Source organism: Crocodylus siamensis, chromosome 9 (assembly GCF_052110815.1).
Source record: "Crocodylus siamensis isolate JL-2025a chromosome 9, ASM5211081v1, whole genome shotgun sequence".
Taxonomy (NCBI): Eukaryota; Metazoa; Chordata; order Crocodylia; family Crocodylidae; genus Crocodylus; species Crocodylus siamensis.
This window is the reverse complement of record NC_143403.1, coordinates 55,556,318-55,572,274: the sequence shown is the minus strand read 5'-3', so window position 1 is coordinate 55,572,274 and position 15,957 is coordinate 55,556,318. Positions and strand designations below refer to the sequence as shown.

General features: G+C 41.4%; 1 protein-coding gene across 1 annotated transcript in view; it reads left to right on the top strand.

Annotated features, from left to right (window-relative positions):
- SPPL3 (signal peptide peptidase like 3) overlaps nt 1-14,582 on the top strand; it is a 124,020-nt gene extending 109,438 nt beyond the window's left edge. The window contains exons 7-11 of the mRNA XM_090063679.1: nt 7,301-7,407; nt 8,471-8,634; nt 11,260-11,459; nt 12,460-12,569; nt 13,289-14,582. Of these exons, the coding sequence (XP_089919805.1) occupies nt 7,301-7,407; nt 8,471-8,634; nt 11,260-11,459; nt 12,460-12,569; nt 13,289-13,360 (653 nt within the window). The 3' untranslated portion in view covers nt 13,361-14,582. The remainder of the gene's footprint in view (nt 1-7,300; nt 7,408-8,470; nt 8,635-11,259; nt 11,460-12,459; nt 12,570-13,288) is intronic.
- The last annotated feature ends 1,375 nt before the right edge of the window (nt 14,583-15,957 follow it).

Below are 15,957 nucleotides of genomic sequence, written 5' to 3'. Positions count from 1 at the left end.
AAAGAAACATAGCTTTGTATCACAAGACATTGGTGAGACACAGCATAGGCCTTCTCTGGCTAAATTCTCAATGATGCATAAACCACCGTTACTGGGTAATGTGGGGCCTCTGCGAGACACGGTAGGAGTTCTGGTTGTCACACCAGATGACAAATCTAACCTATTTAATGATTTCTTTGCTTCAATTTTCCTGAGCAGGGACTGTATCCCCCCCCCCCGGGACCCCCGCAGGCGGGAGGCGCACCCAGGCCTAGGTTCAGTGAGGATCTAGTCAGGAAACTTCTGGTGGGACTAGACGTCTTCAGATCAGCTGGTCCTGACGATCTCCACCCCAGAGTGCTGAGCAAATTAGCAGAGGCCGTTGCGGGACCCCTGGCACAGCTTTAAGAGCACTCATGGTGCTCTGGTGTGGTGCCAAAGGACTGGAAGAAGGCCAACATGGTTCCCATTTTCAAAAAAGGGAGGAAAGAGGACCCAGGAAGATACAGGCCAGTCAGTCTTACCTCGATCCTGGGTACGCTTTTTGAGAGAATTATCCTGGCACATGTCCATGAGGGGCCAGCAGGGAGATTATGCTTAGGGGCAACCAACACGGGTTCATTAGAGGCAGGTCCTGTCAGACCAACCTGGTGGCCTTCTACGACCAGGTCACCAAATCCTTAGATGCAGGGGTAGCAGTGGATGTAGTTTTTCTGGACTTTAGGAAGGCCTTTGGCATTGTCTCTCACCCCGTTCTCATTAAAAAACTGGGGGACTGGTGTCGACACCTACGCAGTCAATTGGGTCGCCAACTGGCTGGAGGGCTGCACCCAGAGAGTGGTGGTGGATGGGTCATTTTTGATCTGGAGGGATGCGGGCAGTGGGGTCCCCCAGGGCTTGGTCCTAGGTCCCGCGCTGTTCAACATCTTCATCAGTGACTTGGACGAGGGGGTAAAAAGCACCCTGTTCAAATTTGCAGATGACGCTAAGATGTGGGGGGAGGTGGGCATACTAGAAGGGAGGAATAGGCTGCAATTGGATCGAGACAGGTTACGGGGGGGGGTGGACGAGAACAGGATGGGTTTCAACACTGACAAGTGCAAGGTGCTGCACCTGGGGAGGAAGAACCAGCAACATACCTACAGGCTGGGGAACTCCCTTCTCGTCAGTGCAGAGAGAGAAAAGGATCTTGGAGTCATGACTGATGCCAAAATGAACATGGGCCGACAGCATGGGGATGCGATCAGGAAAGCCAACCGTACCTTGTCATGCATGCACAGATGCATCTCAAGCAGGTCCAAGGAGGTGATCCTCCCCCTCCATGTGACACTGGTCAGGCCGAAGCTGGAGTACTGTGTCCAGTTCTGGGTGCCGCACTTCAGGAGGGATGTGGACAACATGGAGAGAGGGTCCAGAGGAGGCCACTCACATGATCAGGGGGCAGCAGGGCTGGCTGTACAAGGAGAGGCTATGGGACCTGAACCTGTTCAGCCTCCACAAGAGAAGGCTGAGGGGGGATCTAGTGGCCTGTTACAAACTAGTCAGAGGGGACCAGCAGGCATTGGGGGAGTCCCTGTTCCCCCGAGCACTGCCAGGAGTGACTAGAAACAATGAACACAAGCTGGCAGAGGGTAGATTCAAACTAGACATCAGGAGCCGCTACTTCACGGTCAGGGCAGCTAGGATCTGGAACCAACTTCCTAGGGAAGTGGTGCTGGCTCCTACCCTGGGGGTCTTTAAGAGGAGGCTAGATGTACACTTTGCCGGGGTTGTTTGACCCCAGTACTCTTTCCTGCCGTGGCAGGGGGTTGGACTTGATGATCTGCTCAGGTCCCTTCCGACCCTACCAACTATGAAACAAAGGAAGTTTGTCATGGCATTATGGCTGTATTTGCATCTTATCTGAAATGTAGGTGTCCTGGACCAATTCTAGATCGCATTGTTTTCATCTGGATGAGAACCAGCTGCCTATGGCATACTGAAAATAAGTGTTTCTTAATCAAAGCATGCATTTTGGCATTCGATGTTCAAATTCCCAGTCTAGCTTAGCCTTCCAACTGCTACTGGAGCAGATAAGGGCAACAGCTTTCATCACTTGTATGGGATCATGATGTTGCACCTTTTCCTTTTGGATATAGACTTGATGCATCATTTGTACCTTTTGCCGCCTCAAAATTAAATAAAGCACCACTGTGCGTTGATTTTCAATTTAGACATCCAGAAAAGTGCAACTTGCAAAGTACAGGGGGCTGAGTTTAAGCAGAGTAGCCCAGCTTGAATGCACAGTATATTTTCATAAACTGCAGCAGTTCCTTGTAAGTTTTCTGGGCACAGTTCAAGACCTACAGAGTCCCAAGGGAAAGAGACTGAAATAGATTCCAGAGTAATAGTTCTGTTCCAGAATAAAGAGGCTTTATTCAAGAATAATTACTCTGCAGAGGCTGTAGTATGTCTCGAGTAGGGGAAAGTCGTTGATTTTAATTTTTCTTGGTTTCTGGTTACAGATCATATTAGATGTTGCTGCACTTCAGCTTTGTCACATTTTAAGTATTTTTATGCCAGTGATGTCTTGACATATGGATAGGTGCCCTTTTTAGTATGTATAAATCCTCCAAATTAATATTTGCCAGTAGTATTGAGCAGAGAAGAGTCTCTAGAGATTTCTGTCAGAAAAATGAGCTCTGCTGCTTTAGCCATTGTAGTCAAGTCAGCATCGTCTTGCATGGACCTTCTGTTTTTCTGTAACTGAATACTGGAAACTAATCAATTAATCTGATTTGGAGGAAGAATACAGCAATAACTAGTGCTCACTAATATATGCAAGTGGGGCACTTGCTGTTCTTTAAGCCAGTATCTGCCAGTAGCTGTTGCTCGGCCTATTGTGGTTTTGCTCCTCCCCGTTCAGGCAGAATTGATCTTTTGTTTCTCTCCCTCTGTAAAAAGCAAAACAGATGTTGCAAGTCTGGCAACCAGTAGTCTGAGAGAGGAAGAGAGAATACTTCATTTTAAGAGAGCAGCTTCATTTTGTGTGTTTTTATGATGGTATCTTCCTTTTTTGCTTGTTATCGAGCCTTTTCCTTCTTGACAGATGTCTTTCAAAACATTCAAAGTCTCAGTCTGGCAGTTCTTGCCTCTCTGCACACTACCTGCTGCACAAGTCCTGACATTGCCCTCCCTCCTCTCCTTCCCTCCCAGAGAATCTGGCTGGGCTGTTCCCAAAGTCCAGGGACTTTTTGCCCAATGAATTGGTATGTTGTTGTCCCAAGGGAGTTGTTTTGACACGTGATGCACATTTGTGGGTTTTTAAAACACTCACTTCTTAGAGTGGGGTGTTTGAGATGTTTTGCTTGTTTTTGCTTGGATGACAAAATGATTGAGGTTGAAATCATTACAGCCTGGCAAGTACTGGGATATATCATCTCCTGTGTATTTAGATAGCCTTCCTATGCTTTTGTTAGCTGGAGGTGGGGAATATGAACACTGCAACCTATAAACAGAAATGTCTTTCCTCATGTGTGAACTGTGTTTGTCGAGGTACTGGGACTGTTCCAGGACTTTGCTGAGGGAATTTTGCAGAAGATGACTTGTTAGCCTTCTGTTAATATTAACTCTGTGTGGAACAGACTTGAACATTTTTATAGGGATTTCTGCTAATATAACCATGAAATAAAAATTACGAAGTAAGAGCAGGACTTCAAAGTATGCTGCTTCTTGCACTGACCAGCAATTGATCCTTTACTGGAAGGTGGGGAAAAATTGGACCTGCTAACTTGGTTGTCCTTTGTTGTTTCTGGTTCTAGTCTTAAAATTGCAGTTTTACCAGCCCTAGTGTACAGTATGTGAAAGAGTGCACTGGTACAGAAATTCTTGTAAGTGAGTGGGCAGAGATGATAATAACATTAGAATACACAGATATTATACTGGCATTGACAGGAATGGCTAAATTGGATGCAGACTCCAGTTTAAAGATATTTGATACACTCACAGCTGTGAGTGACCTGCTAGCTAAAAACTACTCTGTCCCTCTCTGAACTACTTTTATGTAAAATTTATTTAAGTTAGAATTACTTTTTGCAATAATTTTATTATTTTCTAAGTATGCTATTGATGTTCAATTCTTGCTCCTGGGTCATATGCTTCTGTCTAAATCACAAGAAACTCTCCCTAGCTATAGAGGTTTTTGACTCCTTCCGTGCAGATCAGTTTCTACATACAAGTGTAATTGTGTCATGTGTGTAGGTGTGTATTTGGGCAATATTACAGAAACTGATTTGTGAATAATGACTATTAAAATAAATCTTTACACTGGTAAAGATTTTTCACTTCCAGTTAATTATAAACTAGAACTTCTGCTCTAAAATAAGCAGGCTTAAACTAACACTATCCTGGACTTCAGATAAAACTCACTGATTTAAGTAAGACGGCATGTTTTTTTATATTTACTCTTCTGCTTATGCTAAGTCTAACTCTTGCTGCAAATCCACAGCTTTTGCTTCCTGATTCAGTGTGTCAAAATTCTTAGGCCTTAGTAATGGGCTTGTTTGAGAGTTGGTTACAATTCATGCAGCTGTAGTTTGGGTATATTTTATTTGACTAATCTCATTATTTTATTAAAGCCTGTAGCCAGACCACCTTGTGTTGTTTTGACCCCGTCAGCTCTCTCGAGCTAAGAAGGGTGAGTTTAGGTCATTGCTTGTATAAAACCACTGTTGGCTCAGATCAAGCACAGGAAGCATTGTTGGCAATTGATTGGTGGCATAGTTTCCTTTAGTCAGTACTGAAACCTTGTCCTAGCATGCTGATAAAAGAATTTTGCAGCTTTCAGATGAAATAGGATTATAAATTGAAAACTGGTTGTATTTGAAATTCCATGGCTTATTATGGAAGAATAAAGATCATTAACATGTATGTTGTAGCCCAGGGTTGTCAAACATACAGCTTGCATGCCAGATCAACCCAGGGAACCCTATGATGCAGCCTGTGGGTCTTGGACAAACCCCGTGTGGCACATGCAGCCTGCAGAGCAGCCTGGTGCATAGGCTGGATGCACTGGTGTAGGCACTGCTTGTATTGTGTGCACTGGACCAGTCATGCATGCTGTTCCTAAGTGCATGGATGGCCTGAGGCCCAATTTCAGGTCAGCCTTGGAGCCAGTGTGCAGGACAATTCTGGCAGAGCACCCCATGCGACATGCACCCTGTGCCAACCGTGTGCAGAATGAGTCCTGGAGTGGGGCCAGTGCTTGCTACACGTGGCATGTGAGGCTGGACCAGCAGCATGCACTAAATACAGCATGGGAGGGCTGGCAGAAGGCATGTGCTCCATGTGGTGCCCCACTTGTGTACTCTTGCACACTAGCTCTAGCACGGTCCAGTCTGGCCCATAGACCGGCCCAGCGACTCTCATCAGACTCACAGAGCTGAATGAGTTTGATACTCGTGTTTTACCCTAGTTAGTATTACCTCATGGTAGTACTCGTGCTGCACGCATTTATTTTTTTTAGTTTTGTTTAACCAAGGAATAGTATTCAGTTCCTTTTCTTTTATAGGTTTTTGTGTTTTTCTGGTCTAACTGCTGTGTTCTATACCAGCAGTGGTTGTGCTTCAGTGAAATTATGGCTATAATGTCTTGCCAATCTCACAGAACTCAATTACACATGTAAATGTTTGTAAATATCTTGTGATCCTAAGATGGAAGTTGATGTTAAAGTGCTTATTGATTAATGCATTTTTAGGACTTTACATACCAAGAACTAAAATTGATAACTATTCAGCTGAATTTAGTAAAGCTGAGTGATTCTTAAGACAAGGCTTGAGGAAAAGGCAAAGAGTAAATTTCAATATAGCTGCTAAGGGTCTTCTTTGGGGAAAAAAAAAAAAAGAAAAGGTGGGGGGCAACAAATAGAATGCTTTGTCTGCATTTCCATGTACTTGGTTGCCTACCCAAGCATATGTTCTTGGAATTAACTTTTGTCTGTGAGAGAGTACTTGCTTCCTTTAAGAACAAGAGGTACAGCTTCTTGTTCCTTGCTGTTGTTCCATCTTGTACTGACTGTCAAGGGGGAGCCATTGAATAAAGCCTGTAACATCTTACTCGATCATTTTAAGGGTTTCTGTTCTGAATAATCCGTATGTTACTATTCTGTAATTGTTTGTTTACCATTTTTTTCTGAATAGGGTCAAGGAAGGTAACATGACCCTGTTTCAGCTTTTGGCTCTAAAGCTGGAATTTAGCTTTTATGTTTTCAGTTGGGCTTTGTAACTACACAAACACCCCTGGAAAGAAACAAACCACCCTTACTTCATTTTCTAAACTAGTAATTGTATTTAATCATTCTCTAGCTTCTTACAGTATTAGAAATTTAAGGTTGTTCTATGGTATACAGGTTGTAGGTATATTGGTCTAGGGGCAAAAGGAATCAAACTTGTGGAAGAAGTGATATCTTTTATTAGACCAACTAGATATTTGCAAACAAATTACAGTAAAAGTTCTGTTAACCAGCATCTTACAAGCTGGTATGCTCAATTAACTGGCCTGCTGGCTTGTAAGATAAAAGTGAAATTGCAAGTGCCCACTGCAGCACTTCCAGTTTCTCTGAGCCACTACTGCTTGGGGCAAAGCAGCCTGTGCTGCCAAGCCCCCATGGGTTGGGGGCATAACAGGCTGTGTGGGGCCTGACTCCCTGTCCTGTGGGGCCCATGGGAGGGGCAGTGATGCCACGGAAGGGGGAGAGGGATGCCCCAGATGCGGTTGAAGAAGCGATGGCCTTGGCTGCTCAATTAACTGGTATATTTTGTTATCTGGCATCCCCCATTCCTGGGGGATGCCGGATAACAGAGCTTTTTTTTGTTCTATGTCACTTGAAACAGTCGTTTTACCTGCTTTTGCCACAAGGTTTTTAACCTATGGCTAACATCTCAGTAGTTGATGTAGAATACTTCCGTTCAGTCGTAGGTGAAGTTGCTCTGAATACATTTAGATAATAAAATGTAATGTGAGGGGAAATAATTAATCCTCTTTGCTGCTGTGGGACATGCTCCTGTTGTGGATAATTAAAGTTTAGTTAAGTGAGATTGTACTCTGTACCCAACGTGTAACTCCTTCATGCATGTGCATTTGCTGCTGACCTTGTATGTTTGTTAGGTATATTATTTTCTTATTTCTTTATCATCTTAAGTTTGGGGTCAGCGTAGGGAAATGCCACTATTTGTAAATATTAGAAAGTCACCTAGTATATCCAGCACTATCACCGCAAGTGTTGACCTTCTTTACCATTCCTGTAGTCTTGAATAATGAACCAGTTTTCTTTACTGTTTTGCAGCTCTGGCTATGGGCCTGTGTGTTGCAATGATAGCCTTTGTGCGCTTGCCCAGCCTCAAGGTTTCCTGTTTGCTGCTCTCGGGGTTACTAATTTATGATGTATTTTGGGTAAGTTTTCATTCAGGTTTAAAATTTCTGCTGTCTTCCACATTTAGAATTTGCTCTTTCATTTTTGCCAGCTAAAAAAGGTCCAGGATACAGAACTGCAAAGATCTAGCAGTCAGAAGATGAGCCCCTCTTAGTCCAGTTCTGAGCTTTGCTTGTTTGAAACGCTTATGGTAGGCAGCAGAGTCCTTTGCTCAGTAACTATCTGCTGTGTGCAGAACTGCAATAAGAACATTTTAATTCTGGTATGCAGGGAAGGCATCGCCCTCACAAATTGCAAAATCATGGCTGCAGATTAGAATGAGCATACACAAAAGAGCAGAAGTAAAGCCTTATTTGTCCAAGGAAACTGACTTGTTGATAACTGCAATCACCAGCAGTGGGTTTCTTAAACTGGGAACAAAAACTGGTTAACTGCTTGCATGGATGAGAGAAACTCTTTTTAACCCATGCAGAAAGCATGGCTAGAGACTGACTGGAACACACTTTTTGTAACCATGAAAAAGAGTTTTGTCGTACCCATGGTACTAGTTAAGTAGTTTCCGGCACTGGTTCAGGAAACCACTTGCCAAACCAACCTGTCGGCAGTGCACCAGTGTTTCCAGTGTACCTAAGGTTCAGTAGAGTAAGACAGTTTTTTAGACCAATTTTTAACATTCTGTTCATTAACAGAAGCATCTGCAAGCGAGTGAAGCAATTCCACATCTGTTCATGCTCCTAGTTTACTATATCCTCCTCTTTGTCCATACTATTACCTGCGTTTGCTACCCCTGCTGAGTCCTTGTTGCTCCTTTATAAAGATGTGAAGTCAGTAGTTTGGGTTGACTGTCCTAGGCCAATGGTTTCCTATTCAAATTCTTGAAGACAACTGGACTTAAAAACCTTTTCATCTGAACGTTGAGTAGACTTTTGTATTTTTGTATCTTCCTGACCTACCAGCCATCCCATATGTGTTCTGTCTCTTTCCTTGAACAGAGCAGAAGTCAGAAAAGTAATTAAGATAATATAATTTGTATTGCTTTATAGCTGCAATTGTTCTGCTTCTAATTATTTTCCTGCATCCTAGGTATTTTTTTCTGCCTACATCTTTAATAGCAATGTTATGGTGAAAGTGGCCACACAACCAGCTGATAATCCCCTTGATGTTTTATCCCGGAAGCTTCACCTGGGACCAAATGTAGGTAGAGATGTTCCCCGTCTGTCGCTACCTGGTAAACTTGTCTTTCCAAGGTAAGACTAACAGGTTTTACACTGTATTACAGAACAAATGAATTCCCTCAGTTTCTGTCAAAATGGGTGCTGCTAAAAATAAATCCATGTCATCTCCTGTTTGATGTCACTTCCCCTTCAGTTAGTTATCTCAGGTTTCCTGGGAATTAGATTTCTGCATTAGACTAGTGGTTCTATGATGGGTCTTTTATCGCTGATATATTGGGTTATGCAGAGGAAGGGACAGCCATAGTACTCCAGAGGAGAATAACCTGGCCAGAAAGAACATTTCTTCCTGACCACTGTTATTAGTGGTTGGCTTTTCTCAGTCTGAGGTTTTTTTGAGTACTTATTTAATGCAGCTGTAGACTTTTGTCTGTTATACAAGTGTGTTTTTTTTGTATCCCTTCACTGTTTGGCCTTGATGTTTTGTCACTTATTTCCATATGGATTCATGTGTCAAATTTTGTTTTTCAGTTCTGATTGTTCTTCATTTTTTGTCAGTTTTGGATTTTCATGTTATAGATGATAAACAGCTTCCCACTCATTCCATATATAATATATTTTGTATTCTTCTAGCTCTGCAAGGAGACGCAACAAAACAGCCCAACATTTCTACTCCTCATAAAGCAATTTGTACTTTGTGGTTTAACAATGAGATGTCTGTCTGTCCCCCTCCTCCCCCCCCTCTTAATTTGGTAACCTGAATTCTGCAAACATTAAAATCAGCTTTGCAAGGTCCATCTGAAGTTCTTAGTCTTCTAGTCGTGATGCTTAATAATTGTCATCAGTTAATGCTTTTTTACTTATTGACTTATTCTCCAGTTTAGTAGCATAATGACTATATAGTCATTCAATATGCATAAAATATTAACATTTTTAAAATTTAAATCTGGAGCTGTTAGTTCTGTTGTTGTTTTTGCCATGTTGAAAATAGGCTATATGTTTCTATCCTTTGTTGTTTTGGGTGGGGGATCTTGCCCCTTACCCAGTTTCAAGTCATCACAGTGCTGCTTCTCTCTGTTTGGACTTAGGTTTATTTATTTAAAGACTTTTTTGAGATACCTGAACTCTGAAAAGATTAAATATCAGCTGCCTCCGTTTTATCCATTTTTATCAACAGGCCTAAAAGTTTTACTAAATGCAAAAGGCACAGCTTTCCTTTACATGAGATGGGCTGGTTTATCCTTTGTGATCATTTTAATTTCGTATGGTCTTTAATGATCATTTTTACTATCTTCTGAAGTGAAATCTTACTGGACTGTAATTCCAAGAATCTTTGCATTTACCTCCTTAAAAGCTTCACTTGCTGCTCCCTGGTCCTTCTGATACAGTAGAAAGCTGCTAAATATGCACTTAACTTGCTTCTTGGAATCCATCAGAATTCTTGCCCTACAGCTCAGTGTGCTCCAGCACAGTCTTTCTTAACATCTTGGTCTTTGCAGGGCTGTTTGGTACCTTAAGTTTTATGGAGAAGCCTGGTGGAAAGAGATCACATGGTTTCATTGCAGTGCCCTTGTAATTGCTTGCTCCTTTAACTAAACCTATGTTGATCCAGCAGAGCTACCAAACCTCACAGGCTGCTGTTTATATTTGACTCACTGCCCTTCAGGATTTTTCATTAATTCTCTAATTTTCATCTTAAACTTTCAGCTGGATTTCCATTTTCCTCAAGGGATACCTGTTTAGCTTGGAACAACATCACAAACCTTACTTTCTAATCATGTGTGTTTTTTCTTGCTGTGGATGTTTTGCTTTGTTAGGGCTCTGTTTTACCTTCAAGCATGTACAGTCTCATGAAGGGACCTTGTTGTCTAGTTCAAGGTTTTTCTTGCTTACAGGTTAGAATTTAGTATAATGGAGAGAGTGCTGCCTGAAGGTTGAACATAACTGTATTATGGTCTTTATTATTTGATGGCACACCCACAGTTACTTCCTTAACCACCTCTTGTGTATAATTTAAGACTGGACTTTAAGTAGCTTCTTCTCTTGTGTTCTACAATTTGCTGTTTCAGGATGTAAACATTAAAGGTGCTTGAAAAATTGCTTATCTAGGCATGGTCCTAATATAATATGAAGTGACTTTCTTGTCACTATAGATAGGTCATTGAAGACTCCTGCTTAGTGTCAGCTACCTTTGAAAAAATGTAACAGTATGTTAGGATGCATATGGAATGAGAGTATAAATAATAAAATGAATGTCATGATGTCTTTAAATCAGTGCAGCCTCATTTGGACTATTGCGTGTAGTACTGTTTGCACCATCCAGAAAGACATTGAGAGAGTCTGAGGGCAACACATGCATAAGTAAGGGCACAAGCATTTATATGCAGGGAGACAAAGGCAGGTGGGAGTGTTTAATCCATTAATGCTTTCATATGCAGTAGAAGCTGAAGTACTATCAGGTGGCACTTGAAGCAAGAGATTCTTGCTATCAGAAGTAAGAGTAAAAAAAATTCAAAGTACTTTGGTGGTGATGGGATCACCTGCACCTGTCTTAACAGCTGGCAGTTTGCCTCTGCCATAGAGACAAGTCATGCCAGCTGGAAGATGGGGTGACTAAAGGAGCAGAGAGTCAAGGGAATGAGGGTCTAGAGTTTGTCATCCAGTGTCTTGGACATGCACCCAATCTGAATGGTTATCCAGTTCCACAGGCAGCCACTTCTCTATGCTGGGTATTGGAGACATCGTGATGCCCGGTCTTCTGCTCTGCTTTGTCCTGCGTTATGACAACTACAAAAAACAAGCCAACAGTGATACGTGTGGTACACCAGGGCCTGGAAACATCTCCGGACGTATGCAGAAAGTTTCCTACTTTCACTGCACTCTCATTGGATACTTTGTAGGTAAGGAAAAAACAACAACTGTTCAGTGTACAAGAATGGGCTGGTTATGTTAGGTTACAAGATAATATGAACCTATTTGTGAGTGGACTTTTAGGGAACATTTCCTGTCCTTCCCCTTCTTCCATCCAGATTTCACTGGGGCAACCTGGAGAGACTCTCCTTACCCCATTCTTCTCATTGCAAATATATTAATGCAAGGGTGGAATATACGGTCAGGGTAATTTGTCTGGTATTTTGTGGACATTCACTTCAGGACTGAGGAGGAGAGTTGTAGGGGGTTATAGATTGCATGTTAAATCTTGAGATGCATTGTGCTGGAAAAGAAGGTTGATTGTTCAGAACTCAGCGTTTGTACTTTTGTATGAACCTTTCCACAAAAAAAATCCTACATTTTTCACTTGCTGACATAGCAGTCCATCCCCCCTTCCCCTCTCCCCTAGTTAGATAGATTTGTCTCTAAGGCACAGTGTATGCATATAATTTAAAACTCCTGTGGCTTTCAGTGACAGAAGAAAAGACTGCATGTAAAAAAAAAAAAAATATGCACACCTTCCTCCCCAGTCTCTTCCAGCAAATGCTTGAGAGATTTAATTCCTAATGTGAGAACTTCCTATTTGACCTTTCATGCTTCTATCTATGGATTTCAGGTTGAATAACCTCAGCTGATATCAGCTGTCACAGTGGAAATTACACCAGTGCAGTCTGACAGATTTCAACTGACGTTTGTTTGTTTGAATTAATGTAATTAGTTTAACCATCGAGAAAGTAATCTTATGTTTAGTTTCAACAGTGTCTCATTTTAAGAAGTAATTTAAATAAAGCAAGTCTTTCACTTTTCTTTTATATCCAGGGAAAGTCATAGTGCCTTGCCCACCGCTAGTAGAAAAGCAAGTTACTTCTTCCCTTTTAACAGAGCTGGAAGATAGGATCCTAGTGTGGGTAGAAATGAGAATCTATGTACATCACTAATGGAAATGTATCACTCTTTTTATTCTTACAGGTCTGTTAACTGCGACAGTGGCTTCTCGCATTCACCGGGCAGCACAGCCCGCCCTGCTGTATTTGGTACCATTTACCTTATTGCCACTCCTCACCATGGCCTATTTAAAGGTGAGATTAGTGTTAACATGGTCTGTGGGAAGTTTTGTCCCCTGCATGGCAGTATGTAGCAGTGATGACATGGAAGCAAGTTTTTTCTACTTGTCATTTCTCTGAGGGTGTGATGGAAAACTGGATTCTCATTGCTGTAGTCATGAAACATTGCTGTTAGGGAACTGATTAATGAAGAGTTGATTTCCTGTCTAGGATGTAAGATAAACTGTATTTTAAACTCTCAGTGAGTATACATTAATCTGATTCCAGTGTAGTAAAGGGCATTCTGTTTTAAATTACATAGTGGTGATTTCCCTTGGCCTGCTTGTCATGAGAAAGTGTGTATGCAAAGCCCTAACACCTGACGGGGGGGCAGATTCCTTTTGCACACCTCATGGCAGGTCAGCCAGCTGGGAACTTAAAAGCTCTTTGCTTCAGAGAGACTTGTTGAAATACTGACCTACAGCTCTGAGCACTGTGGCACTGGGCCTGCCAGCTGAGGTATCTCTGATCAGAAATGCCTTTCAGGTGGAACAGGCCCCCAGATAAACAAGTCTTTACCCAACCTGGAAAGGATTTTCATTCTTACTGTATCAGAGGTACAGTCTCTCCTAAAAGGTGAGAGCAGATTTGCCTTAAGACAAGACACCTAAACACACAGGGCTTAAAGTCATTGAAGATCCTGGGCTGTTTGATAATTTCTGAATGAGTTTGCTTTCTTGTCTCCCGTTCCAAAGGGCGATCTTCGTCGCATGTGGTCTGAACCCTTCCACTCCAAGTCCAGCAGCTCCCGTTTCCTGGAAGTATGATACAGCAGATAGGAAGTGACTGGAACTTCTGCCTTTGTCCTTTTCTCAACTTGAGCATTTATTGTCACCTAAAGCTGGACCGGTGCTGGGAAAGGTGCCAGTTTATGGAACTTGTATGAATGGACTTTATATTAAAAAAGGAAAAAACAAAAAAGCAAAGGTTTTGTAGCTCCGTTTGATTCCTCTTATCCCTGCAGATGGGACCCTCTGTGTGACTGCAGACACCTCCCTTTGCTCCTTCCCCTCTTACGGATCAGTACCAGACTGTGACCTTTGCAAGAGAGGAGACAAACTTTTAAACTGAAAACGATCTGAAGTTGTTCAGAAACTTGAGAACACTAAAAAGAAAAAATAGTTAAGCAAACTGAAGCTTCTTCAGAGAACTCTCATGTATATTGGGACCAGTTTCCTGTTGGACTTCAGTTTTGAAGAGAACTGAGACAGAAGCTCTTCTGTCACTATATGGGTTTTTTGTTTTGTTTTTTGGGTTTTTTGATTTATTAAATATTTCCTGTGGTGTGAAGTGACTTATTAAATCCACAGACATTGAGTGACTTCTTGCAGTATACATATAAGAATTTGTTGTAACAAGTTGCATTTCCACCCAGATGTCATGTTGCAGTGAACAAGGGCACGATTTTTATACATATATATATACACGCATATAGATATATATATATATGAATAAATAAAAAGGAAAAACCTGCTAAGATCATGCTATGTAGCAGACAGGGGCTTGCTGTAATTTTTAGCATGTAGAGCAGTTTAATATGGCTTTCTTGTATATGAACCTACAATAAGCAACTGTTTTCTCCCTTCTACAACTGAACCTGCAGTTAAAAAAACAGTGTAGTATTTGTACCAATTGTACTCATGGACTCTAGGAGGTTATTTGATTTTGATCAATGTAGCAAACTAAGGAAGAAAAATGTTTAAGCCCCTTTCTTTACCCCTTTCTTTCTTTTTTCTTTTCTTCTCTCTCTGTATCTCTCTAATACAAACATTTCACTTGCAGGTTTTTAATAGTTTTCTTGACCCAGTGCATGTATTATAGCAGCAATTGTCTTTGTGCTTTCTGATCATAGTAATGTACCACTTGTAAATACATTTTTTCTATTTTCTATTTTTTTTGTATTTTTTGCACTTTGTTTCATTAGTGTGCTGTATTTTTCCAAGCCCTGGCCCCCTTAAAAAAAAAGAAAAAGAAAAAGAAAAAAACAAACCCTGTCCTTTGCTGTTGTGATTGGTCAAAGTTTGTGTGTTGACTGCTTTGTACCTAGGAGTCTGTTAAAATGTGAATTTTTCTAACCAAACAGTTCTGGGTATGTTATTTGACTGACTGAAAGAGTAATTACTTTTGAGGTCCCTAGAATTTGCACCTCATGCCAACATTAAAGTGTTTTGAGGCATGCACGTGTGAGCTTGTGGCTTCTGCTACTTGACACATGGATTTGGGGGGCTGTACTGATTGATATGAAGGAGCAAAGCCTTATTTAAAAACAATATCTGATTTCCTTCTAGCCACTATAAGTAGCGATGTCATCTTGTTTGATAACAGGATCTCACTATGAAGATGACGAAATTTCTGCACGAGTCTTAGTAAGTCATTCAACAAGCAGTCATTGTTACCTGTTTTGCGTGGGTATTATTTCCCTACAGTTGTTTTCTTGTTTGGCTCTTCCCTCATACTAGGAAATTAATTATATTGAAATTAAACAAACTCAAGTCCCAGATTCCCCTCCCTGCTGCATACCTGGATGCTTTTAAGAGGTAGCTAATTCTGTCCTGTGTGTCAGCTGCTTCTAGTTTGACTTCTGTCTTGGTACAGATAGAACAAGGTTATGGAATGGCAGATCTCATCTTCCTGCCTTTAAAATAAGGGTTTGAAGCTGAGCTAGTGCTACAGACTGGATAATAAGCACCTTCTTTTTTGACTCAAATATGTGGAAGACTGGGCAGTTTTGCGTAAGTTGTCACAGGGCTGGAAGCGTCTGTGTAAACAGCCTGTAATGATCATTTCTGGAATGAAGCAGAATCCTAACTTGTCATATTCAGAGAGCCGTGTTAACTCAAGAGCAGCCTAGAGAGTTGGAATTTATAGCTCAAAATGAGACATGCTTTAAATCTCCTCTTCGATAAAAGTAAATTGGAAAATGAGAGCAAGGGCTTCAGAGCAAGTGACACTGAACTATAAACCTGATAGTACAACTCCTGCAGCAGCATGTGCCTTTCAGTCTATCATAGCTGTGGCTAGTACCTCTGCTGAAAAATGCTTTGAAGAAAACTAAGAGCAGGGATATTTTCTCTTTCTAAAAGAAGTTTCCCTGGATTGAATGAACTACTTTTTTTCTACTGTATACAGACATGGTTCAGACCACTGACTAGGTTGTCAGAAGCAGCTTCACTCATAACCCATTCCAATTTTCCATATACAGAAAATTGTGGAATTTCTCCATTACCAAGACAGAGATCTTTTTAAAAGGATTGTACGACAGCTGCAGAGATCTTGCAGTGAGCTCAAAGTAGGGTTTATTCCAGGTTAGGGAATGTTGCTTTCCTTCTTTGGTGAATCATCAGGAATCTGCAGTGGAGCCTTT